Here is a 26,722-nt window from a genome sequence, read left to right as displayed (position 1 = left end):
TCACTGTAATCCAATTCACCTGCAAGTCATGGCATCAGCTTCCTGATGTCATGATCCTCTTCGATAACAAAGGACAAACCATATTCATTCTAAAAAGAGCTCTGGACTAGGATTTAGAAGATCTGACTCCTAGTTTTGGCTCTGCCATTAACTAGGTGTGGGATCTTGGGGTGTCATTTAATCTCTCTGGGATTTAATTGTATTATATGTAAACTAAGGGGTCTGACTGGATGATTTTGAGGTTTTCTTCAGGCTCCAAATTCCCAACCTGTAACTCCTCACCCTATTCAATCCTGTCCTACCCTTTTTATGATTCTCTTTATATGTTTTTATTGGTATCTAGTTTTTAACATCACCTTCATTTTTGCATATATCCTTCCCCTCTCCTCTCTCTAGCAAGATCCTAGTCTTATGGAACTAGAATTATCCCTTCCACATTATGATTTTCCCCATCTCAGCTTTGATATATCGCAGGTGCGCATAGGAAATTAAATGAGGGGAGTTTTGTGGAAATTGCAGATGACATGCAAAGGCCAGTAGATGACAGAAAAAGTTTAGAAACTCAGAAATGCATAAAATTGTATAACACAGTATTGTATAATATCAACATATTTTTATCTTTTAATACCATAATAATTCAGACTTCTCTGGTATGAATGGAGAGGCCAAAAATTTTTACATGGATTTTTCCAGATCATGGTAGGGTTGGGTGGGGGGCTCCCCTAACACCTGCAAGGTGAAAGGGGGAATAACTATAATGAGTCCCAGTAAAAAAGAGCAGATTTGGAGTCAAAAGACATGAATCTGAATCCTACAATCTATAACTGACTACAGGCAAGTGATTTTTACCTCCTTAGGACTCAGTTCCTTCATCTCTAAAACTGGATTGTCTTTATGATTCATTCCAGCTCTTAATCTGATCATTCTTTTTCCACCTATAAAACCTACAAGGTTATTTGACAGCGCCACCTTAAGGTCAATGTGGGAACTGCTTGGTCCAATCCTTGGATTCCCTCCTGGTTTTCACAACGCAGTTTATTTTGCCTCTGGCTATTTCTTTCTGGCATGTGCTCACCCATTCACTTTAGTCTCTTATATTTTACAGAAATTTTAAACTCTTTCTATTTTTTTCAATCAATAATCATTTTCAAAGCACCTACAACGTTGCCAGGTGGGTCAGCTAGGTGGTGCAGTGGACAGAGTGCAGGGACTGGAGTCTGGAAGATTCCTATTTCTTAAGTTCAAATCCAGCATCAGACATTTACTAGCTGTGTGATCCTGGACGAGTCACTTAACCCTGTTTACCTCAGTTCCTCATCTGTAAAATGAGTTGGAGAAGGAAATGGCAAACCACTCCAGTATATTTGTCAAGAAAACCCCAAATGGGGTGAGGAAGGGTTGGACATGGCTGAAAAATAACTGAATGACAACAGAAATGTGCTAAGTGCTAGGGATACAAAAAGAAGCAAAAGACAGTCCCTGCCCACCAGGAGCTTATCATCAAAAGGGAGAACCTTACCTGCAAAGACCTGCCCTGTGGCCTGATGCAAACTTCTCTCTTACACTTTAAAGACTTACAAATTATTAAGAGATCTCCCTCAGACTTTCCACAAAAATCGCTCAGAGATGTTCTCTCATCTTTCACTAATTAAACTTGTTTTTCTTCAAGTACCAGCATTCAAGGTAAATAAAGAAACCTGCTTTTTATTTAATGTTGTTTCTGTCCTCCATTACGAGTATTGTGGATCGCGTGTTAGCTTCTATCTTGTATTACAAACATATAGTATTTAAGTTACAGTGTAGACATACATGGGTATATATACTAAGGGACCAGACGAAGTACAAAACATGACATGCACACTGGAGACAGACATTTTGAAATCTTTGAGAGAAAGACTTTCAAGGTATCTATAAAGAAGGTACAATATGGAAGAATTGGAGAAAAAAATTGTAAATTGGCATTCTTACCAAAAAAGTGGTCAAGAAGACTCCTGATTCATATTCTTATATGCTCATTCTTATAAGAATCATCCCAGGATCATAGATTTGGATCAGAAAGGGACCTTAAATTTCACTGAGTTCAATCCCCTCATTGTGTTGATGAAGAAAGCCAAAAAAAGGGTTATATCACTTGTTCAAGGTCACACAGCTAGGTAAGTGTCTGAAGCAAGATTTGAATATATGTCTTTCTGACTGGAGGTCTAACACTTTATTTAAGGCATCATATAGCCTCTCTATAAACATATTTAGGACGCCCTTGGAGGGGGAAAAATGAGAAGAAGCAGGCTTTTTCAAATTCATTATCAAAGACTGCATGTGCAGTCAGACAAGTAACTAAAAGGTGTAGCCCACAAGATCCTTCAGGATTTCTTGTTGGTTCTTTTTTAAAGCATTTGATTCAGTAGTGCAAAACGCAGCCTTAAAGGTTGTCCTCTAATGGTGTATCACCCAAGCATATCTGAGAATCATGTAACTCAACAGATGCAGCATAAAGGAAAATTTTGTTAAGCCATCTTCAGTATAGGGAAGCACAAAACAGCGTGCACCCCAAATAATTGATACTGTCAGGAGGATGGCTGGTGCGGAATTAAAACAGCATAAGAATTACCTAGAGATAATGAGGTCTTCCAGATGCTCCTACCTGTAGCTAACATTGTGGTAATGGCATTAACTCCACAGGACATTTCTCATTAGGGAGGTTTAGAACAACTCAAAAGATACCAAACTTACCAAACTGGCAAAAACTTACCAGCTGGAAGAAGAATGCTTACTGCCTTGACTATGATCTACAGTCAGATGGGTAGCCCACTGAGTTAGTACATTAGCCCAAAGAAACATACCTTGGATAGATGCTACAGATGGACAATGGGCCAGAAATGGATAGGAGAATGGGCATGGGCTGAGGTGCGTTTGGGAAATTGTGCTATACTTTCATTTATCAGATAGATAGAGACAGATTGATCTCTCTCTGTCTGTCTGTCTGTCTGTCTCTCTCTCTCTCTCACACACACACACACACACACACACACACACACACACACACACACACACACCAAATAGTTTTTAACACCAGTATTCTCCTGATAAGACTAAGTAGGCATAGATTATTGAATATCAAGATTCCAAATTGTAGATGACTCAAAAGGTGGTGTGAGTGAAAGGAGGTTATACAATATATCAGGGATGATTTTCATGCAAGAAAAGGCATAAAAATATTAAAAGGAAGCGGACTGGTCATATAGTGAGAGGGAGAGAAAACAGATGAACAGACTGAGTCTTATACCCAGAGAATGTTAAAAGCCTTTGGTTCTATTGGGGAGATCCTCAGTAAAAGGTTTATGGGGGAATATGGACAAGAATTATATACAATGAGTATGTATGGCACCCAGAAAGATGTACCTGTATTGACAAGATCATTGAGATACTGAAAAACTGTGGGCTGAAAAGGTCTTTGTGGCTTGTCCTGAGAGCCTAGCCATAAGGGAAATATTGTTTTCATAGGAAAATATATTCTGAGGTCCAAATTCAATTCATATGTTATCTAGGAGGATAAAGAATTAACCTATTAGTACCCATTCATACCCACTAGGATTACTGGACAAGGAGACCAGAGCCCTGAGAGACTGAGACATAGGATAGATAAATGTTCAGGGGAAGAGTCAAAAAGTTTCAGAGCCTAAGGTAGTGGGATCACAGAAAAGTGAGAAACCAAGACAACATGAAGGCACTGGGACAGTAGGAGAACACTGAAAACATTACAAAAATTATCTTCCACACATATCTTTTTATGTCAATCTATGCACAAATTCCTAGTTAATTATCAACTCTGCTCAGCCTGAAGGTCTATTTCACAGAGGTCTATTTCCATTGTCTGAGCTGCCATGAGAGACAGGCTGCGGAGATTTAGTGGAAAAGCACTGGGCCAGGAGTCAGGGGACCCCCCAGTCTACCACTAACTAGCTATTCAGGCTGCCTAGAGGAAAGGGGAGCAGTGGCCTCCTCGACTCTATACTGTTCAGATAATAACAATAAATGAAAATAATAATAATAGCTAGCATTTATATAGTGCTTACTATGTGCCAGAGACACCATGCTAAGCACGTCACAATGATTGTTTCACCTGATTCTCACACAAATCTTGGAGGCAGATGATATTATCCCCATTTTACAGATGGTAAACTTAGGCAAACAGAGGTTGGGTGACTTGCCCAGAGTCACACAGCTAGTAGGTGTCTGAGGCCATATTCATACTCCATTCTTTCTGGTTCCAGGCCTAGTGGTCTATCCGCTGCCCTACACAGATAACAGATGAAGTACTATGTTCAGTTTATGGTACTACATTTTAAGAGGGGATACTGACACAGTGGGGCAGGTTTAGAGGAGGGTGACCAGGCTAGCCAGGTTACATAAAATCATGTCATTTCAGGATTAATCAAAGGAACTGGAGATGTTTAGACTGGAGAAGAATACAGTGCAATATGTGTCTATGTAAGAATACTGCTATCCTCAAATACCCGAATAGGGAATAGTTTATGGACTTGGTTTATGTAGTTCTATAGATTAGAACTGGAAACTGCTAAGTAGGTAGATTTCAGTTGAGTAGCAGGAAGAACTTTCTCACAATTAGAGCTGGCCAAATGATGAAAGACATCATGGTACAGGGTGCCCCGAGATCTGGCCTTGAAGCCTCAAAGGCTTGGGTTCAATTTCTGGACACATCCTGGTTTGTGACTGGGCAAATCACTTAACTTCTGGGAAATCTATACAAGTTCCAAATACAAAGTTCCAATACAAATTAATACAAGTTCCAAAGAAATCTGAACTGCATTGGTAAGGGGAATTTCCTCATGTGGAAATTTCCTATATCTGTGGAATCATCTCTAGTCCCTATCCCAATAACAGGACTGCCTTGTGTGACATAATGAATTCTCCATCTTTGAAGATATATAATCAGAGGCTGGATCACTATTTATTAGGGATTTTGAAAAGAGAACTCAAGGTTCATGTACGTGTTATACTAGAGAGCCTGCCAGCTCCCTTCTAACTTTAAGATTCTGTGATTCCATCAGTTTAAGATGGAATAAGTGTAACTGTAAATCACATTATGTCCCCGGACCTCAGGGTCCCTATTGGTAAAATGAAAGGAATTCAATTTTATAGCCTTAGTCTCTTTCATGGGAATATTTTATGATTTACACCTCATACCTGAAGTATCCTCACCAAGTTGTCTTGTGCATTATCCATTTCAATGGAATGTTTTCAGCTCCTTAATAACGATGAGGATGTTTAGTCTGGTGAAGATAAACGATCACCCCAAATATTCGATCATAACTGATCACCTTAAGAGGTGAAGTACTGCTTTGCAAGTCAGTGAATAAAGTCTCTAACATCAATCCAAATAGGAAATCTGTATCCTAAGAAAAGGGCCTCTTTCATACTCACCAATTCCCTTCTGAGGGAGATAAGAACGATATTCTGTAAGATAGTTCAAGTGTGGTTTGTCTGCACTAATTTCATAGTATCGAATGTTCCCATCACCCTGTGAAAGAGAACAGAACAGAATGAGAAGATACTTTGGCTTCTCATTTGGTGTGGAACAAGACCAATAAACCAATGACATTTATTTTTATGTGCAACTGAAAATGAAAATGGCAAGGAAAACCAGAAAACTGAAACAATAACGATTTAAAAAGCCTTTTATTTTCATTCCCACTGCTATATCTCAGTAGTCCTTAGGTATGTTTTCCTTTCCCCTAGACCTTGCATTTCAGAGATAGGATAAGAGGGGTGAGTGTGTGTGTGTGTGTGTGTGTGTGTGTGTGTGTGTGTGTGTGTGTGTGTGTGTGTGAGCAGATAAAAAAAGAGAAAGTAAGGACTTATGGCCATTTTTTTGGGTTGAAACATCTTTCAAAGTTTAAATAATAGGATCAAACATTTGTGAGCTGGAAGGGATCTTACAGGTCATCTAGTTGAGCACCCTCGGTTTACAACTGAGGGAAAATGAAGGTTAGAGAATTTAAGTGACTTGTCCAAGGTTCTATAGGTAGTAAGTGTCAGAAGTTGGATTTGAACGCAGGTCTTCTGAGTCCATATCCACTTTCCACTTCACCATACTACCTCTCTGAGCCTATGAATCTCTTACTCTACAACTCATTATGGCATGGATGTGACCCTGGAAGTGATACCAGCAGGAAGCTATGTCCTACCAAGCTAGACATGCCTTTTTTTTTTGAGAGAGGCAGGTATCTTGCAATGGGCCAGGTATCTGATGTCCAAGGAAAACTCTGGCTAAGTTCAGAGAGGCTATAGGTGGCTAAATCTGAGTCATAGATATTTTTTTTTCCAGTAACTCCATTGAAAGTGCTATATAGAGGTATTGAGGAGTTATGATGTGCATTTATTTTAGAGATTGGTTATACATAACTGATGAAGTACAGTCATCAGTTTAAAAGCTTGATATTTAAAATGCATCTCCATAATTTTCTTCTTATTTCTCTGGTCTAAAAACATTTATAGCCTCAAGTCAATGATGAAATAAAGAATTCAGTACTCAATTTCACATTCCCTCACCCCCACCTAAGAACTCAGCTACTGTATTATTGCCTATTTAGCAACCTTAGCTTTAATTCTCATAGCGCAAAGCTTACCTTGCCCACCACATAGAGCATATTGGTGTCTGAATCATAGAAAGGGAACAATACACCAGAAGAGCCATCTAGGTCCTCTTCAATTAAAGGCACAGAAAGGTCATCCTGTTCAGGGATGAAGAAATGAAAAAAGGCTGTTCAGTTACTTGTTTAGTTGTAAACCAATGTACCCCAGCCCAGATTGTATAATGTACCAGGAAAATCTCTAAAATCTCCATGACCAGCTGTTCCCTCATTTGCAGCATCAATAGACAAGATTCATAGGGCTGAGGAAGAGAAGTAGAAATAAAAAATAAGAGGAGTCAGTTTTTAAGTTGATAAATCTTAAGAAATAAAGACCTTGGTATTAAAAAGTATGGCAGACTAATAACATTTTTCCAGGGATTGGCAGTTTGGGAAACACTGCTACAATACACCCTTCCTTGGTCTAATGTGATAGTCACCTTATTGAATCCATAGAGTCACAGAACATTAGATCTGGAAGGCACTTGAGAGATCATCTAGTCCAACCCCATCATTTTTACAGATGAGGAACCTCAAGCCCTAATAAGTGAAGTGATTTTCCCAAAGTCATAGAGCAGATAAATGCCAAAAATAGGAGTAGTATTTAGGTTTTTTAATTATGAGGCCAGTGTATTTTCTATGATTCTACATTGTTCCTCTAGGAATAGCCAAACAACTTATTCTCAGTTTAGAAGAATTTTCAAAAAGCCTGGGTGCTGCCCTTTGCATCATGGATCTCCTATGGTGGGGCTGGATCCTTGGTGCATATTCCCCAAAGCATAATTATGTCAGTGATTTTATTCAGAATTCCATCCTACATTTCAAAACAATAATGAGAATGGTGGGGCTGGAGAGGAAAGAAGTAAGACTTAAGACTTCATCCCTGTCAAAATCTCATGAAATAGAAGCAGAAATGGGTTAATCCTTGCAGGTGGGGTATCGTAGAAAGAAAAAGATATATACAAGAGGGACAAAGAGGAAAGCAAATGATCACTGCCAGGTGAGGGGAAAAAGTAATGGCTAAGAAAGCTCTCCATCCCAGTAATTTGATTCAATTTAATTTGAGTAAGCAAAACTTACAGCAAACACTTGCCCTATACATATGAATGCCTGGACACTAAATCAGTAGTTCTTGTGTGAACCATTGGGCTGGTCTTATTTGAAGTGAAAGGGAAATTACAAAATCTAAAAACAAAAGTGAGTTCTGGTTTGTATAGCCAAAGAAACTATCTGTTGGCGTAAAAGAGACAGGAAATGGTAAGTTTGGGGGCAAATATTTTGAATGTTTTTGTGGAAAGCATTCTCTTACTGAGGAAAAAGAGGGTTTAGATCTGAAATGATTAGCATTCTTTGTCTTCATTGATCAAGTTCAAAAATAATGCATAATCCTCCAATTCCCTTTGCCTATCACATTTAGGAATACTCAATCTGGAAAGGGCAGAGCATATGGAATATTTTCTCTCTGGTGTAGGAGAACTAGAATTGAATATCTCAAGAAGGCCGCCTTGTCTGGAGTTCATGTGACCTGGTGTGGAGCCTTGAGCCCAGTGCATTTAGGGATGGGCTTTAGATGGGATTCACCAGTGGTAAGGATGGCCAGGAGGGGTCAGGCCAAGGTCTACAAATCCCAGAGTTCAGTCATGTTGAGATGGCCTAGATCCTTACTTTTATTGTACACAGCAACGGCACTTTTTATGTTGGTGTAGACAGTTCACACTCCATATTAATGGAAGACCTGGAAAATGTTCACCTCATGACCAGGCTTACAAGAGTCAGAGGGACATACCTCTTTGATTCTCCTGTACCACCAAGAACCCAGGTCCAAGGGAGAGTTGTGTCTAGTTGTATTCATGTGTTGGAAAAGAACTTCAAGGGTTGCATCAAGGATGCTATAACCCAGGTCAGGTGACCTCATATACAGCTTGGCAGAAAAAGTGACTAAGAAAAGCTCTAGGTTTGCCTGTCAGTAAAGCTAAATCTTTTGGGGAAAAATACCTAAAGAACACAATATATTTTGTAGTCACCATCATATATTCTGAAACCTATTATAAGGCTTGGTGCCCTAATTTGGAATCAAGTGAGTTTGAGGAAAGCTGCCAGCACCATGGCCAGGGGAAGCATCCAGCTTGATCCACACAGAGTCAGGGTAAAAGCCAGGGATATGGTTCATCTGAGCTGCACAGTGGAAACATGCTGAGATGATATTACCATAGTTACCACAGTGGTTCATGTCTTCATCACCTTCTGCCTGGACTATTGCAATAGCCTCTTAATTAGTCTCTCCTTCACAACTCTCCCATCTCCACTTCAACCTCTCCATAGATGCCAAAGTGATAGTCCTAAAGCACAGGTCTCACCATGTCACTCCTCTGTTTCAAGGGCTTCCTGATACCGCTAAGATCAAATATGGACTCTTCTGCTTGACATTTAAAATTCTCCACAATCAGAATCCAGCCTACTTAAATCTTAAAACACCCTATAATCTGCCCAACCTGGCCCACTTGCCTTTCTCTCATCCACAATACTCCACATCCTATCTATCTCTTTGACTTTGCACAGGATGTTTCCCATGCCTGAAATCCACTCACTCCTTACCTCTTGGACTTCTCAGTTCCTCTTAAAACCCAATTTAAATTTTTAAACTTAATTTTACTTGAGACTTACTTGGTTCTTCCAGGCTGCTAATGACCCTTTGAAAACTATAGATTCATTATGTGTACATGTTGTCACTGCCCCAGAATGGTAGCTCCTTGAGGGTAGGGATTGTTCTGGGTTTTTTATCTCTATATCCCTAGCTGCTAGCCCAGTGCTTAGTAAATGTTTCTTAATTGATTGAGTAATATTATTTTTGGCAAGTTTAGAGATAAAGAGACCTCTGAAACTGTCCAGCCCAACCCCTTCATCTTACAGGTGAGGAAACAGAGACCTAGGGAGATTAAGTGACTTACAGGTCATACAGGTATAAGCATCAAAGAAGGGACTTGAATTGGGTCTTCTGATTCTAAAGCCAGTGCTCTATGCCACACTAGGAAGGAGGAAGGGGGGCACACAGGTGGCACAATAGATAGAATGCCAGGCCTGGAATGAGGAAGACTCATTTTCTTTAGTTCAAATCTGCCCTCAGACACTTACTAGTTGTATGACCCTGGACAAGTCACTTAGCTCTGCTTCAGTTTCTTCATTTGTAAAATGAACTGTAAAAGCAAATGGCAAACCACTTCAGTATCTCTGCCAAGAAAATCCCAAATGGGATCATGAAGAGTTGGACAAAACTGAAAAATGACTGAAGCAAGGGATATTACAAGTTGACAGTAGTTTTAATTGGAGTGTTCTTTTGGCCTCTAGGTGGTTTAGGTCATATACATAGTGAAAGCAGGACCTGAGCCAGGAATTAGGGTTTGAGTAGGGGACTCTACTGTATGATCTATATTTCTAGTAGGGAAAACTCACTCACTCGGACTTGACTCAGTGTTTCCCTCCTATTGCTCTAACTTGCAAGGAAATAGCCAAGGGAGAGAGCATGTGTCTATGTGTCCCTTCCTTGAGCGTTCTGTAGAAACATTATTACCATCTCTGGGAGGCAATTACAATATGGACTAGTGCTGGTTGGTCTCCTTGCCCTTAGTCTCTCCCTGCTCTAGTCTGTCTTCCACTCAACTGTCAACTTTACCTTTCTAAAGCACAGGTTTCACCATGTCACCTCCCTTTTCAATAAACTGAAGTGTGTCCTATCACCTTCTGGATCAAAGCTCTTCAAAACCTGGCTAGTCTTTTTATGGCTCTCCTGCCCCCTCCGCCCATCCCCACAAAGATACTTTGTGATCCAGTGATACCAGACTCCCATCAGATATTTCACCTCCTGGCTCTGGACATTTTTACTTACTGTCTTTCTACCTAGAATTCCTTTCCTCCTCACCTCTACTTCCTGCACTGCTTTGGCTTTAAGTCTAGTTAAACTCCTACCTTCTATAAGAAGGCTGTCTTAATCTCCCTTAATCTGAGTATCTTCCTTTGTTGATTATTTCCAATTTATTCCATATATAGCTTATCTGCACATATTTGTTTGCATGATGTCTCCCTCCATTAGACCAAGAGCTCCTTGAGAACAGGGATTGGCTTTTGCCCTTCTTTATGTCCCTGACACTTAGCACAGTACCTGGCACACAGTAGGTACTTAATAAATGCTTGTTGACGGATTGACAGAGAGTCAGTTTTCCGTAAGGGTCATGTTTGTTATAAGAAGGACATTCACAGAATAGTCTTCCAGAGGCCTCCCAGATGAATGTATGCTAGAGTACTTATTCTGAGTCTCTGTTTTATAACACTAATAGAGACTGGAATCATGGCAGGCAAAGAAGAAAAGAAGCTACCATCTGTCCCAAAATCTCTTCTGGAAAAAGTGAAAGGCTTTCCAATACTGAAGGCCAAATGCTTGAATAAGAAGATGGCTATAAAAGTTATCTATGAAAAAGCTAAAGCCTACCCTAAGGAGTACAGACAGATGCACAGAAGTGAAATCCAGCTGGCTAGGATGGCACAAAAAGCTGGCAATTACCATGTACCTGCTGAACCCAAGTTAGCTTTTGTGATCAGAATCAGAGATATTAATGGTATTACCTAAAGGTCCAAAAAGTGTTACATCTTCTTCATCTTTGCCAAATCTTCAATGGCGCTTCTGTTAAGCTTAACAAGGCCTTGATTAATATGCAGAGGACTGTGGAACCATACACTGCATGGAGTTACTCAAACCTGAAGTCTATGAAAGACTTGATTTAGAAAAGTGGTTATGACAAGATCAAGAAACAGAGACGTGCCCTAACGGATTATGCCCTTATTGTAAAATCTCTTGGTAAATATGGAATAATCTGTATAAAGGACTTGATCCATGAGATCTATACTATTGGTAAGCACTTCAAAGCTGCCACCTTCCTGTGGCCCTTCAAATTATCTTCTCCATGAGGCAAAATGAAGAAAAAGATTACACATTTTGTGGAAGGTGGAGATGTTAGTAAAGGGAGACCAGATCAACAGGCTTATTAGAAGAATGAACTAAAGGTCTCTACCATGATTACTTTTCGAACGGTCTGTTAATAAAAATGCCTGTGACGAAACAAACAAATAAAAAACACTAATGGGATGCTTGAGGTCTCAGATGTAAAACTGCACTGAGAAACAGTTTATGGTCATTCCAATATATTAAGCCTAGTAGGATATGGTAAGGTTTTTAGAGTCAATGGAAGAAAAACATAAACTGATTTATGTAATTACAGTGATATGTCATTGCAACATAGATCTTTATTCCATGAATTCAGACATATGCTTCTGAGCATAAATATATATGTATGTGTGTGTGTGTGTATATATGTATACATATATATGTATGTATACATATATATGTATATGTGTGTTTTATACTATGCCCCAGGTACCAGGATAAGAAAAGGGTTCCACTGCATTTATTTCCCTTCAACTTGGACATACACACACAGACACACACACACACAGACACAGACACACACACACAGACACACACAGACACACACCCACACACCCACCATGCAACATATGTAGCTATATAGAGATATAGCCTTAGGTATGCCACTTGAGTAGTCACTGGAGGAGAGGGAAATTCTCCAGTAGGTAGAGCTGACAACTACTCTTCTTGCCATCCTGCAGCCTCAGCTAAGGTGGAGGGAACAAGCCAACTGCCTGGCTCTGACCTCCCTTGATCCTCTATCTACTTTGTAGGAAAGAGGTAAATGAGCAGGAGAATGGGAGAGAGAAAAGAATAACTCGAATTAGGGCTGTGGTTAGAATCAATAAAAGGAAAGAATCTTAGTGAAAAGCAGCAAATGTTGTAAAAAGGGGAACGAAACAGGTCTAAGGAGTCCCAGGCTGGTCGTCGCTCTGACCCTACGCTTTGAAAGTTGACCGGCTCACCTCATTCCATAGTGCAATTTGCCTGTTGTTCCATCTGGACGTTCCAGTGGACAGCAGTTTTTTCATGTTTCCTAGAAATAGCACTTTGTTGGCTCTGTGAGACTTGTAGCTTGCTTCCTAGAAGAAGACACACAGTACATAAGCATGAGGAAATAATCTGAGTGGCTCAGTGATCCCCGCCCCCCTTAAAAAAAGTGGTGGGAAGGAGTGAGTTCCAACTTTGTGTAATATTCTGGTAAAGAGTTTCTCTACAAGATCATTCCTGAAGATCCTCTGCGTGATTATTCTCTAAGAATTGCTTGAGGAGGCTTAAGGCTATAACAATCCATATAGAAATCCATGAGCGTGAAAGTGGAGAGCACCTAAGTGAGGATAAAACTAGAACTATTATAAACTCTCTGTCCGGAAATTTCCTAATACAGGTTATGAAACTGGCTTAGAGATGCTATATAGTAGTGATGGGAAATTAATTTATTTCTAAACTCAAGTTATTTTGAAGCATTGAGTGTCCATGTATCGTACTTCAGGATTCATGGAATTGTAGAACGGGAGGAAGCCCAGGGTCAGCTAAGTCCAATCCCTATCTGAAATACAACAAAGCTGGGAGGCAGGAATCACTCCAGCACTGATAGGACATCAGAGCTCCAAAGGGTTGAGCAGCTCTGATAAATATCTTCGTACTTTGTGCAAAATATTGGCTTATAGACATAAATAGGTTGCCCTAGACTTGTAAGGAAGAAAAAAATGGAAAATCGCAATAATGACTTATACTTCATGCTCCTGTGATTTAATTATTGTGAGTAGTCTGTTAATCAGTGTTCAGGGGTGGGGAACCTGTGGCCTCAAGGCTACATGTGGCCTTCTAGGTCCTTGGGTGTGGCCTTTTGACTGAGTCCAAGTTTTACAGAACAAATCCTTTTATGAAAGGGATTTGTTCTGCAAAGTTTGGATTCAGTCAAAGGGCCGCACTTGAGGACCCAGAGGGTCACATGTGGCCTCAAGGCCCCAGGTTCCCCACCCCTGGTGTAGATGATAACCCCTCTATCACGTCCTAGAATCCATGTGAGATCTTGGAAGGTCAGTGCTGATGAAAAATTCATCATCCTACACCCAAATTTATGGTGCTCTAAACTTTTCTAGGCAGTCTTCAAATGGCATATATGAGGCAGTGTGGCACAGTGGATAAAGTACCAGAACTGGAGTTAGGAAGCCCTTGGTTTGAATCCTTCCCCAGACACTGACTAACTGTGTGACACTGGACAAATCATTTACCTTCGCTCAGCCTCAGTTTTCTCATCTGTAAATGGGGATAACAACAGCCGCAAGATTGAGGTAAAGGTAAAATGAAATTTCTATGAAGTATTTTTGAAAGCTTGAAGTGTAAGTAATTATACTTTTAAAAACAAATCAATACATTTTATTTTTACATTACCTATATTTCCCCCGTATCTCTTGCCCTTCTCTCTCTCCATCTATTATAACAAAGAATTATCTATTAATCTTACATAATCAATCACTGAGCCTATACTTAAGGTCATTTCTGCTTGACAGAACAGGTCATGGCTTGAATTGTGACAGTATAGCCCTCAAGAACTCAGTGTCATCTCCATGGCACAATGAGGCATCGAAGGAAGATTTTAATGAAGGATGGTAAAGGCAAAAAATTCAGAAAACAACAATAAATACGGCATTTTGGGAGTCGAAGTTTCAGAGTAGGGAAATTTTTCACTTCCTTCCCCAAACTGGGCAAATCACTTCTCTCTGGGCCTCAATTTTCTCCTTTGTAAAATGAAAGATTTAGAATATATGATTTCTAAGATTCCTACAGATATAAAAGTTTTTGATTCTATCTTAATACATATGAATTTTTTTACTATATGAAGTACCATATAAATGAAAAATGAAGGTAAATTTGACATTTTTAAATTATTGTCATCTAAACTTTGATATATATAATATAATAGAACTGCACAGCAACAATGCTCTTGGAGTCCATTAAATTCATACCCTCCTTAATGAGATCCTATACAACTGGTCTTTCAGTTTTTTCTCAACCCCTAAGTCTGTCCTCTTGGATAGCTCTAAAAGTTAGTGCCACCCAGAACTGAGCTCAATGACTTTAGTTCATTACCAGAATAAAACTTTGCTACTCTATACTGTTGCTTTGTGACCCCATTTGGGGATTTCTTGGCAAATGTACTGGAGTGATTTGTCATTTTCTTCTCCAGCTTATTTTACAAAAGAGGAAACTGAGGCAAACAGGGTTCAGGTGACTTCCCTAGGGTTACAGAGCTAGGAAGTATCTGAGGCCAGATCTGAACTTAGGAAGATGTATCTTCCTTAACTCCCAGCTCAGCCCTCTATCCAATGAGTCACCTATATGTCCTATTAATTTGTACTACCTTGGGGATGAGTGTGTAAGGGGGAAATCAGTTTAAATGAATAAGAAGTGTGAATTACAGACAAAATAAGAAACACAATTTTGTTATTTTTTTAAGAGCACGAAGCAATTTCAATTAGAGAGTTATAGAAAAATGAGGGAAAGTTTCTAACAGGGTCATTCACCTTGCAAATGGGAAAACTACTTACAATGTAGCATAAATAAAGATGAAAGAGGATGAGAGAAAAAATAAAAGAACTTTTGCTTGTTCCTGCTCTGATGAAGCATGTCCAGGGTCCCTGTTTTGGGATTTATGTGCTTTGAGCTTTCATTTCATCATGTGATGGTCTCCTTGCAGAAGCGATGTTATCTGTTTGAAGCACTAAAACCCCTCAGCCACCAAAAGGCTGTATTTGTGCATCACCAGATGAAAGAAGACCAAGAGAACAAGATGTTCTTAGATGAATAGATACAGAGCACAGTCTGGAATGGTGCCACTGTTTAGATGGTCTGGGCTTAGGAAGTAGCATTAACCTCAATGGTGAGCTCTCATTTTGAAACAGGGATTGTGACACAGGTAAAGAAATGACCAGAACCTAACCCCAGTAAGAAATGAAAATGCTTCTACTTAACTTTAGATTCTAGTTTTTTGAAAGACCTTTTTAACTACTTGAGAAAAATAATTAATAATCAGTTTACCCCTTGTTATTCAGTCCTTTCAGCCATGTACGACTCTTTGTGACCCCATTTGAGATTTTTTTGGCAAAGACACTGGAGTGATTTCTTATTTCCTTCTCCAGCTCATTTTACAGATGAGGAAACTGAGGTGAACAGGGGTAAGTGACTTGCCTAAGGTCACACAGCTGGTAAGTGTCTCAGGCCATATTTGAACTCACGAAGATGAATCTTCCTTACTCCAGGACTGACACTGTATTCACTATACCACCTGTCTCTATGTAAATAGGAAAGGGATTGGGATTTGGTCTGTCCTTTCATTGATATAGTAAACTCCCTCTGCTAATGCAAATTGTTACCTTCTTTGCAACTTATAGTCTTAGAGAGTTGCCTAGAGAGCTGAGAGGTTATATGATTAGCCCAGGGTCACCTCTCCAGCGCATTTCAGAGGCAGGCCTTCTATATTCTAAAGCTACTATATGTCATTCTACCCACAAGGTCATATTATCTCTTTATATGCAAATGAATGCTTGGAAACAGTGTGTTCTCAGGGCTAAGTTTTCCTTCCTTCGATTCTGTTTGCATTATTAATTTGCCTGGCAAACCTGTTTTTCATAGAGAATCCAAATGTAAATTTCAATCTAGCCTCTGACCAAAGTATTACAAAAATCTATGACGAGAGACCAGACATGATGGTGTGGTCTGAATTAAGGTGACTTCAACATACACCATTATGCCATTTGTGCTGTAACCAGCCCAGATGGGGAAAAAAACCCAAACCAGCAAGACATTCATCTTACTGAAAAGTAGAATGTAGCATACTGCACCTGTAAGACTGCTCCTGCACGGGGGTCAAAAATCCTTATCTTTCTGTCCTTGCAGGTGGTTGCAAGCAGACTGCCATCTGTGTTGAACGACATGGAGAGGATCACATCTTGGTGAAAGTCAATTGTCTTCACTGGGTTCACGATTACCGACTCTTTTGTGTCAAGGTTCCATATCATTAACTAGAGAACAAAGAAACGAAACTCTTAGTATCTTTCCCCTCATCTCTTTCACTCACCTGACAATAAACACACACACGGGACATGGCAGACATATTGTCAGTACTCAACAAGGTAGTGAAACATGGTAATCCCATGTGGAATAATCTGGAAATGGGCTGGGTAAAGTATTTGGTTCCATTGCTTTGAAGTAAACAGAGAATTCAGAGGGTAGAGTGGTGGAAGAAATTTTTAAAAAGACCATAGATTTAGCATTGAAAAGAAAGTCGTCTGGTGCATTTTACAGATGAGGAAACTGAGATCCAGAGAGGGTAAGTGATTTGCTTAGGATCACATAAATAGTAAAAAGAAAATTTGAATGCAAGTCCTATAATACTAGTGGATTTTTCCAGACATATTGAAACATCTGTGTGGCAAGACATGGTCTTAGTGAGATCCTCCATACACGTATATTTTAAATATTACATGTGCATATTTATACACATACATACAAATAATATATTTTACTTTCCTTTCTCTTTAGACTTCCCTCATATATCCTGTGCTAATTCTACACATTTGATATTTGGACACTTAGAAATGATTGATGTATGGGATAAAGGTCCCCAGGCAAAGACTGGAGAGAGGGAGTTTGCCCCAGTGGCATTTTCCTTCAGATTGACTGACCTTATAATCATAACCAGCGCTAAAGAGAATATTAGCAGCAGTTGGGTGCCATTCCAGGAGTCCCACCCTCCTCGCATGACCGAGGAGCTCCTTCCTTGAGGCAGTGATGTTTCTTGACAGCAATTGCTTCGGAATATCCCATATCTTAATCTAGGAGCAGGTAGGACAAAACAGTAGTTTTATAAAAGCTGAAAGGTAATCATTTGTGAGATATCTCACCATTCACAACCATCCCCAACACTGGCAGGACATCTTATAAATTATAAATCTAAGAGACTAGGTGGGCACCAGGGCTCTCTACTAGCCCAGAGTTCAGGCAGACCAGCTCTTGCACTCTTGAGGATGGAAAACCAGTTTTCCCCACTGTTCAAGGTACCCTTCCATGTCTCATGCTCCATTCTCCTGCTTCCTCCTCCACTCCTCCCCCTCCCCAATATACCATATTTCTAACAAAGAAAGCCTAGGGGACAGGATTTCTCCTTTGGTCTGAAGCTACTCTTAGATGCCTCATTCTGGAATTGCCCTTGTCTGGATGGTCTCTAGAAGACTAGTTATGAAGACCCTATGGAAGACTACATGAATACGCTGAAAGAGGCTGAATAAATTATTAAGTTAAAAAATCGTTATGGAGCCTCATTCAGGGTTGTTTGCCTTAATCACAGAAATCAGAATTATTTTTCAGTTTCTTGTATATTCTATTTTATATTCTACACATTTCATAGACATCTACTTTTCTTTTTTTTTTTTTTGAGATATAAGCAGGTACAATTCAATTCAAGAAGAATTTTTTGAGTGACTGCTAGGTGAGGAAAGACACCAGATCTAAAACAAATCAGTTTCAGTTGGTCACTTTAGAAGACAAAACATCTGCATCCAGAATTAATGAAAGTGCCATTCTGTGTAGTGTAGATGCTTGCTCCTAGATCCAAATTATTTTTTGGGGGGAGAGAGAAGGGCAATCATTGCCACTAACATGGAACTGGACATAGATTCTTTTATCAATGATGAAATGATTGCTTAGGCAGCAAAGGGCCGTGTTTGAAAGAGGAAACTTAGCCCAAGGTACCTCTGTGCCCCCAGAGAGCTCATTGGTCTTATATATTAACTATTTCTAAGAGAATAATTCCCTGCAAGATCAGGACCAGTTGGAATTTCATTAGTATAGTCTAGGTCTCATCAAGGCTAAATAGGTCTCCAAATCATTTCAGGACATCCACTTACAGCTATTTCCTGCCAGTAATTTTTGTACACACTTCTGTTACTAAATTAGAATTGTACAGAGTTGATGGCAGAATATACTCATTAGTGATTTCATAACAACATAAAGGATGCATTGGGAAAGCCATCTTAAAGTCAGTTTAGGTAAGGAGAAGGGTAGTGAGATTTATTTGACTTTTACTAGAGACAGACAGGTGAAAAAACCCACAGACTAAGCAGATCAGGTCTTTGGGCTCATCCTTAAAGCATGGGTAGGATGATTAGGAGGGGGAACATTTATCTAAAGAGGTTGGATATCAGATACTGGAATTTTTGTTTTTCTACATCTTAGAAACTTTCAAATGTTGTAGTTATGAATTTTGGAATGCTTCCTACATTTTTAATATTTTTTTTCCCTTTAAGGTGCAGTTTTAACTTATTGATCTAATGAGTGATAGCAAGTGGACCTATGATTCATTGATATATGAAGTTCCCTGGTAAGGAATCTCCCCAACTGGGGCAGGTTGGTACCTTCTCTGGGACCTATAGTTGCCTAGAGTACTAAAAGGTTATATGACAGGTCCAGGGTCACACTGCCAGTCTGTGTCAGAAGTGGGACTTTAACCTAGTAGGTATTAGCTCTGATGCCAGCTCCATCCACTGTGCCATGCTACTTTCCAGCAGTGCAGTGTCTAAAAATACCTACAGGGTCCAGGTCACTATTTAACCCCATTTTCAGATGAAGTTCTTAAGAGTGCCAGAGACAGGCACAGAAACACTATGAAGTCCACCTTCTTCTTCCTCATTCCAACCACCTTCTCAGTGAATGATTTCTACTTACTTAAGATTGTCTTTGCTGATGTTTTCAGGAGAGATGGAGCACTTAGGGATACAGGTATGACATTAAAGGTGGATTGGTTTTCATTTCCCACAGATGTGTTGGGAGAGTGGGATGCAGAAAGGTGAGAATTTACCGTGGTATCTTCAGAACAGGAGGCTATTACAAAATCATCGAAAGGGTTCCACTTGATGTCCAAAACGTTGCCTTTGTGACCACAGACCTTTGGGTAATGTGGATCGAGCTTTCCTGTCTGCAAAAGAAAGGAGAGATGAAATCTTTGTGAGTTAGGATGTGTATAATTCACATGTAAAAGACAGTATCTACATAGACCTTAAAGCATAACTTTGGAGAGTGGAGTTTCAACAAGAGAAATGGTCCTGCACTTGAAGTGAGACTATTCATAGGCTTTTAGAACGGGCTTAGCTGGAACTCAGCAACCCAGAAGCCTAGCGCTGTAAGGGACTGTGTAGGTCATTCATTCCTACCACAGACACTGCTAGGCAGCTACATGGTGCAGGAGGTAAGAGTGTTGGATTTGGAGCCAGATGACTTGAGTTCTAATTCTGCCTTAAACCCCAGTTGTGTGACCTGGGCAAGTTATAGCCTTTCATGGCCTCAGTTTTCCTCTCTATAAAATAGGGATAATAATAACATCTTTCTCACAGGATTGTTGTGAGTATCAAATGTGATAACATACATATGTCTAGATACATATACACTACATAGATACATGCCTACATAGAGCTTGGGAAACTTTAAAGGATCACAAAATGCTAGCTTTAAGTGTCTACTGTGTAAAGAGTGCTGTTCTCAGGGAAATAGCAAGTTTAGATACGACATGATCTTATGAAGCTTATACGTTGGCAGGGGGATAAGATAAAAACAGATATAACTATAATTTAAATAAGAGTTTACATTACAGAAGTACAAATAAACTATAGTTTTTATATTTAGTATATAGACAAATATACTAGTAAGACATAGTATATATATTACAGAGAGATGGTTTATATTACAGAAGTACAAATAAACTCTAAATATATATTTGTATATTTCACATATATTTATACTGTTTATATACAGTATACATGTTACAGAGTTTATATTACAGAAGTACAAATAAAGTATAATAATTTATATATTTAGTGCATATACACTATTTCCATATAGTATACATATTACGTTTACATATAGTATACCTATTACAGAGAGATAGTTTGTATTACATAAGTATAAATACTTTGTCTATTACAAAGGTATAAACAGATTGCCATGTGAGGTCTGCAGGGGAAAGTCATTCCACGTGTGCTAGAGCTACTCCTACAGGCCCATGAGAGCTGGTAATTAAATTTTCAGGGTAAGCATTTACATTTCAGAAAGGAGCAAACAGTACAAATTAGGGCTTGATATTTTGTTTTGTTTATTGTCTAGACCTTAAAAAGTGATGAAGAAACTGTTAATAATACAAATTAAATATAAGGGTGCAATTTTCTTCTCCACTCTCCCACAACCCCCAGAGAGCCAGTTGTTAAATGGTTAGAACATCCTGGTCATAACTGATAGGGAAATTCAGGGATAACTTCATGGAAGAGGTGTATTATCAAGGATCGGTGGGATGAGGAGGAAGGAGGGCATTTTGGATATTGAGAACTATGTGACCAAAGGCAGAGAGATGACACAGTGTATGTTTGGGATGCGGGTAGGGGATAGATGCTTATCTACTTTGCTTGGAGTATGTGGAGGCGATATGAGATATGGTCAAAAAGTTAGGTCATCTACGCTAACCCATAATCCATAACTGGGCAGGAATTCTCCTTCAAATGGGTAGTTCAAGTCACTGCTTGAAGACCACCATGGATGGTGAACTTTGGAAAGCCTTTGTTGTTAGGAAGTCTTCCCCAAAATGGAGTAGCCATCTACCTCCACACTTTTAGTCATTGCTTCCAGTTTTGCCCATTGGAACCAAGCAAGAATAAAATTATTTCCTTCTCCATATGACAACCCTTCAAATACGTGAAGACAGCCATCACGTATTCTGTGAGTCTTTTCTTCTCTTGGATAAGCATCTCAGTCAATTCAACTGATCTAAACATAGCATGGTTTTGAGTCCCATTCCCATCATTGTCACTTTCCTCTGGGCAGTCTCTAGCTTGCCAATCTTCTTGCTAAAATATGGAAGCCAAAGCTGAACACAGAACCCCAGATGTGGTGTGAGTAGGGAAGAATCCCATGGGATGACCACCTTCCTTATTCTTTAATTCAATTGAATCTTTTTCTCTACGTTCTACTTTTACGAGTTAGAGAGAAATTATGACAAAACAAGCTTATGAATAAGAGATTTATTCAAAGAATTTTTTGGTCAACAGTCTACTCTACTGTCCACATTTATACTACTTTTCAATGATTCCTCATCTTTGTAATGATGAGCCTGAGGCCCTTACAACTCCCAGGATCATCAACAATTCAATTACTGTTCCTCACTACTTACTACTCTTGCTAAGGCAAGAAAGTAAACTTGAACATTTTAGAAAGAATTTTTAATGAGAAGAGTTGGAACCGAGACGTCTTTCTGGTTAGCATTTGGTCATCAGAAAATTGAACTAGCCAGAACACTGTATTCCTTAAGCCTTCTGATTAATTTGGGTTTTTACCATATTTATTTTAATAGCTATCTAAACTAGGGGAGGTTCATCACTCCTCTTACAGCTACTTCCTCACTGATTCAACCATTACCTTTAAAGAGGAGGCCTTCCAGGGGCATTACTTACTTTTTCTCTTCATAAAAGTATGTATAAGAATAATTGTTACATTGAACCTGGTTAGACCTCCCCTGGCATCTTATGTCTTATCTGGGGGAAGAAAAATGCCATTTATAATACTTGTCTCCACAAGGTGGCTGTGTTTATTGAACCCTACCAGTGCAGGGCATCCGTCTGTTCTATTAAGGTTTATAAACAATTTCTATCCAGTATCAAATGAAGTGATGTTTTCACAATTACTGACTAATTACATCACTGTAACTGGCCAGGTAAGAGAATTAATGCCCCTCAGTGGATTTTATTTTCTCAGCCTTGAATTATCCAGTGTCGTTATCTACATGGATGCAATTAATTGGAAAAACTGTTTTATTTGCACTTAAAATTTGGTCCTTGGTAAATGTAGTTTGAACATCCTGATTTCCTGGCTAAAATAATAGCAGGATAGTGACTAATTTGGTCCCTGACTATTAAAGACCTGCTTGAAAATTGCATTCATTCCAAAATGATCCAGCATTCTCAGAGGACCTGAACAGCTGGCAAATATCAGGAACTGTGGGTAATAGCAATACTGGCTGGTATTTATATAGCTCTTTAAGCTTTTCAAAGTGAACATATATTATCTCATTTGACCCATGCAACAATGCTTTGAGATAGGTGCTGTTATCATCCCACTTCACAGATGAGGATCCAGAGGACCAGATGGGTTAAATGACTGGTTTATGGTCACTTTGCTTATAAATGTATAATTAATGGACAGAGTACTCTACATGGAGTCAGAAGCCCTTCATCATAGACATCCTAGCTGTGTGACCCTGAGAAGTCAGTCTGAGCCTTAGTTTCCTCACCTGTAAAAAGGGGATAATAACACTGATAACATCTCACATTGTTGTTGTGAGGTTCAAATGAGAAAATGGATGCAAACCCTAAGCATTATATAAAAGCTATCATTAGAGTCACTTAATAGCAAACATTATTATTTCCTTTCGGTGAACCAGGAAACAAACGGATAACCCTGGAACTTGGAATTTAAACATCTTGCTGAAAGATAAGCATAAAGTCTGTAAAAAGACTCTTACTTTTGTACCTACATAGCGAGCCATAAGGGTGCAGAACGGAGAGGCATTTGAAGAAAACAATACTTTTATTATCCTTATATAGCAGCCACACTACTGGGTTGGGGGATACCATTTCACATTCTTGCTTCAAGCACATCATACCTAGTTGTGATGCTGCTTCGGTAGTCTCCTTCCACTAGGGAGGGTCAGGGGAAGGATAAAAGCATTCGTTAAGCACCTCCTACATTCCAGATGGGCAGCTAGGTGGCACAGTGGATAGAGCATCAGAAAGGGAATCAGAAAGACTCATCTCCTAAATTAAAATCTGATCTCAGACACTTACTAGCTGTGTTACCCTGAGCAAGTCACTTAATCCTCTTTGCCTCAGTTTCCTCATCTGTAAAATGAGCTGGAGAAGGAAACGGCAAATCACTTCAGTATCTTTGCCAAGAAAACTTCAAATGGGTAACAAAGAATCAGACATGATCAAGCAATAGTAATAACATGTTCCAGGTACTGCACTGAGGACTTTTCCCAACAATCTTGTGAGGCAGGTGCTATCATTATTCCCCTTTTACAGTTGAGGAAACTGAGGCAAACAGGTTAAGTGACTTGCCCAGAGTCATCCAGTTACTAAGCGTCTGAGGCTGAATTTGAACTAAGGTCTTTCTAACTTCAGATCCAGTACTCAATCTACTGAGCCACCTACCTCCCTCCACAGCAAATTAAGATTAAGTAATTTGCCCAGAGTCACACCGCTAGTAAGTGCCTGAGGCCACATTTGAACTCAGGTCTTCTTGACTCCATGTCCAGTACTCTGTACACTATGGTACCACCTAGCTGCCTCACGAAGCACAGATCACAACTCATCTCTGACTTCTCTTATTGTGCAATTCTAGATCATGTTTCAAGTATGATGTGATGCAAAGTGCATTACATATATATATATATATATTAAGGAAGCCTATATGACTTTAACATATGTACAAGACATTAGTTGAAAGAGAATCTTTAAACTGTTTTGTTTTTTTTTTTGGTAACCAATAAATAATAATCACAGCTGGATCTTTTATTTTCCATACTTTTTCTTCAATTGTGAGAACTGTGCAGATATGGTCTGCTGTGGATACCCTTGATACATACTTTGACTATTCTCATAAAAAATTTATAGAGATATATTTAAAGGTCTTCTTAGTTGCTTTCCCCCCACTATAATAATATCTCCATCTAGTTTACTATCATTTTCTCAATCAGCCAGGTTCACAACTTCAGAGTCAGCCTTGACTCTAAAATTTTTCTCACTTCCTATGTCTCATCAATTGCCAATTTTTTTTTAACCTTCACAACAAATCTCAAATCCATCTACTTTCCTATACTCATAACAAAACAACCAATTCAATCCCTTGTCACTTCTCCTTGAAGCTATTTCAATAACCTCCTCATTAGTCTCCCTGCCTCAAGTATCTCTCTTTTCCCAAATCCATCCTCCACAAAGCTTCAGGAGAGAATTCCCAAAGCACAGGGTAGAATCACGTCACTCTTCTGCTCACTAAACCTCAGTGACTCCTGACTGCCTGCAGGATAAGGCACAGTCAGTTTTACTCTAACAGTGGCACCAAACTCAAAAGAAATGAGGCCACTAAACTGTACAAGGTACTACTTGGCAAGGGCCATGCTACATATGTGGTCTTAAAAATCTCCTTGATGTACAAAATTGCACAATAAAACCCACAGGGTTCATGGTGAAAATGAGATTTGGGACATAACATTTAAAAGCTTCATCAGTAACACACCCAAAAGAAGAAAGATAGGAACCTAATGGAAATGGTAGCGTAGTTATACATGTTAAATAGTTAGGAAATACATAAAGACTACAATAAACAGTAGTGTTGTCTGGTGCCCTGGTTCCCACATGACATGAGCTGGCCAACTTGAGCAGTTGTGGGGGAGAGAGTGACCTTGGTAAGGCCCACCTGGGTGGCAGGCCCTCAGTCATGGTGGAAGGTGGATGGAGCAGGGAAGGCTGGACCACTTCTCAGTCTATAGCTTCTACTGCATCAGAGTACATAGTAAATACAGCACTTTGCCTTGAAAAAGGCCTGGAGTCTGCTTGTGGAAATGAGTGTGTCAGAGGGGTAGCATCTTGTGAATTATTGTGAAGTGGTGCTGGTTTTTGTGCCTTCTCACTGTCTCCCAAAGGACGAAAGCTAACACAAAATTCTCACTCTGCTTAAATTGTTCCCTAATACATCAATTGCATTGGAACAAATCTGTATTTTCAAAACAGGAGCTGCAGCAGAACGGCAGGTACCAATGCCTCTGGTTGGTATTTAAAGTCCTTAACAGATCTGGCTCCAGCTTACCCTTCCAGGCAGATTTCACATCTGTCCCCTTTATACAGTCAACAAACATTCCACTTCTTGATTTTATGTCTTTGCATTAGCCTGTCCCATGCTCAGAAACGCACTCCTTCACTTTCAAGCTTTTTGACTGCTTTGTTTCCTTCAATGCTTACTCCAAATGTCAACTTCTACAAGAGGCCATCCCTGATCCCTCTGGATGCCCATGTCTCCTCCTAAAAGCCACCCTGCATTTCTTTTGTATATGTTTATTTCATATACATGTATGTGTACATGTGTGTACACATAGATGTGTGTATTATATTACATACATATATATTTATATACATGCTGTTTCCCTTGAAAGACTATTAACTACTTGAAGGCAGAGATTATTTCAATTTTATCTTTTATCCCCAGTGCCTAATATAGTGAAGTGGGGACCAGGGCCAGGGCTGAGCCCAGTCCACGAACCCCTCTCAGTCAGGTGAGAGACCCTTCCCACTGACCTTTGAAGCTGTCTTTGGTGTCTGTGAGTTGAGAAGTCTGGGAACTGCTGCAGCCACCAACAATTCTGTCCCCTAATGCCTGTTCCAGCTCTGTCCATGCCACCCATGCTGAAATGCACTCTGCTCCCAGCCTGGTATGATATACCCTTCCTGTTGACCTTTCAGATTGTCTTGGGCTGGCAATTTTCTTCAGCCTGTCATTTTGTGGCTTCTGTTGCTCTAGAATTTGTTTAGAGTCATTTTTTTAAAGGTTTTTTGAAGGGGTTGGGAGGAGAGCTCTGGCAGGTCCCTGCTTCTACTTTGCCTTCTTGACTCTGCCTCTCCTGCCCCAAGTGAACATTTCTAATACTAGCCTTCTCTGACTCATTGCATTATATGATCCTAGATAAGCTATTTGATTTCTCATTGCCTTATGCAACTCCTTTTTTTTAATAGGCAATAAAGAAGGTGCTGACTTTGATTAGTAGTGGCTGTGTCCTCATCTGGAAGTTCTCTACACCAATGAATCACAGGTTCAGTGCCTGTCTAATTACATATTTTTAAAGCGATTCATACCCTCCTCAGCCATCCTGACCTATTTCTTCCAAGAAGGGATTCATATAAAATTTATTTATTCATGTAAGATTCATTTAAGACACAGCTAGGCAGAAAGCTGACCTCAATCTCAGAATCAGTGGTGTAGGAGCATCTCCCCAAGAGAGAGGAAA

The 26,722-nt window shown here is 39.5% G+C and overlaps 1 protein-coding gene and 1 pseudogene across 3 annotated transcripts in view; one reads left to right on the top strand and one right to left on the bottom strand.

Annotated features, from left to right (window-relative positions):
- The window catches only part of CORO2A (coronin 2A), a 168,912-nt gene that overhangs the window by 16,229 nt on the left and 125,961 nt on the right, over nucleotides 1-26,722 (bottom strand). For all 3 annotated transcript variants that reach the window (XM_072604274.1, XM_072604281.1, XM_072604268.1), the window contains 6 exons: nucleotides 19,487-19,603; nucleotides 17,316-17,465; nucleotides 16,473-16,652; nucleotides 12,591-12,707; nucleotides 6,648-6,752; nucleotides 5,443-5,539 (listed from right to left, as the gene is read on the bottom strand). In XM_072604274.1, the coding sequence (XP_072460375.1) occupies nucleotides 5,443-5,539; nucleotides 6,648-6,752; nucleotides 12,591-12,707; nucleotides 16,473-16,652; nucleotides 17,316-17,465; nucleotides 19,487-19,603 (766 nt within the window). The remainder of the gene's footprint in view (nucleotides 1-5,442; nucleotides 5,540-6,647; nucleotides 6,753-12,590; nucleotides 12,708-16,472; nucleotides 16,653-17,315; nucleotides 17,466-19,486; nucleotides 19,604-26,722) is intronic.
- On the top strand, nucleotides 10,993-11,703 carry LOC140501077 (large ribosomal subunit protein uL30-like; annotated as a pseudogene).

Source organism: Notamacropus eugenii, chromosome 1 (genome assembly GCF_028372415.1).
Source record: "Notamacropus eugenii isolate mMacEug1 chromosome 1, mMacEug1.pri_v2, whole genome shotgun sequence".
Lineage (NCBI taxonomy): Eukaryota > Metazoa > Chordata > Mammalia > Diprotodontia > Macropodidae > Notamacropus > Notamacropus eugenii.
The sequence above is the reverse complement of the archived record's forward strand: the minus strand, read 5'-3'. Positions and strand labels throughout refer to the sequence as shown.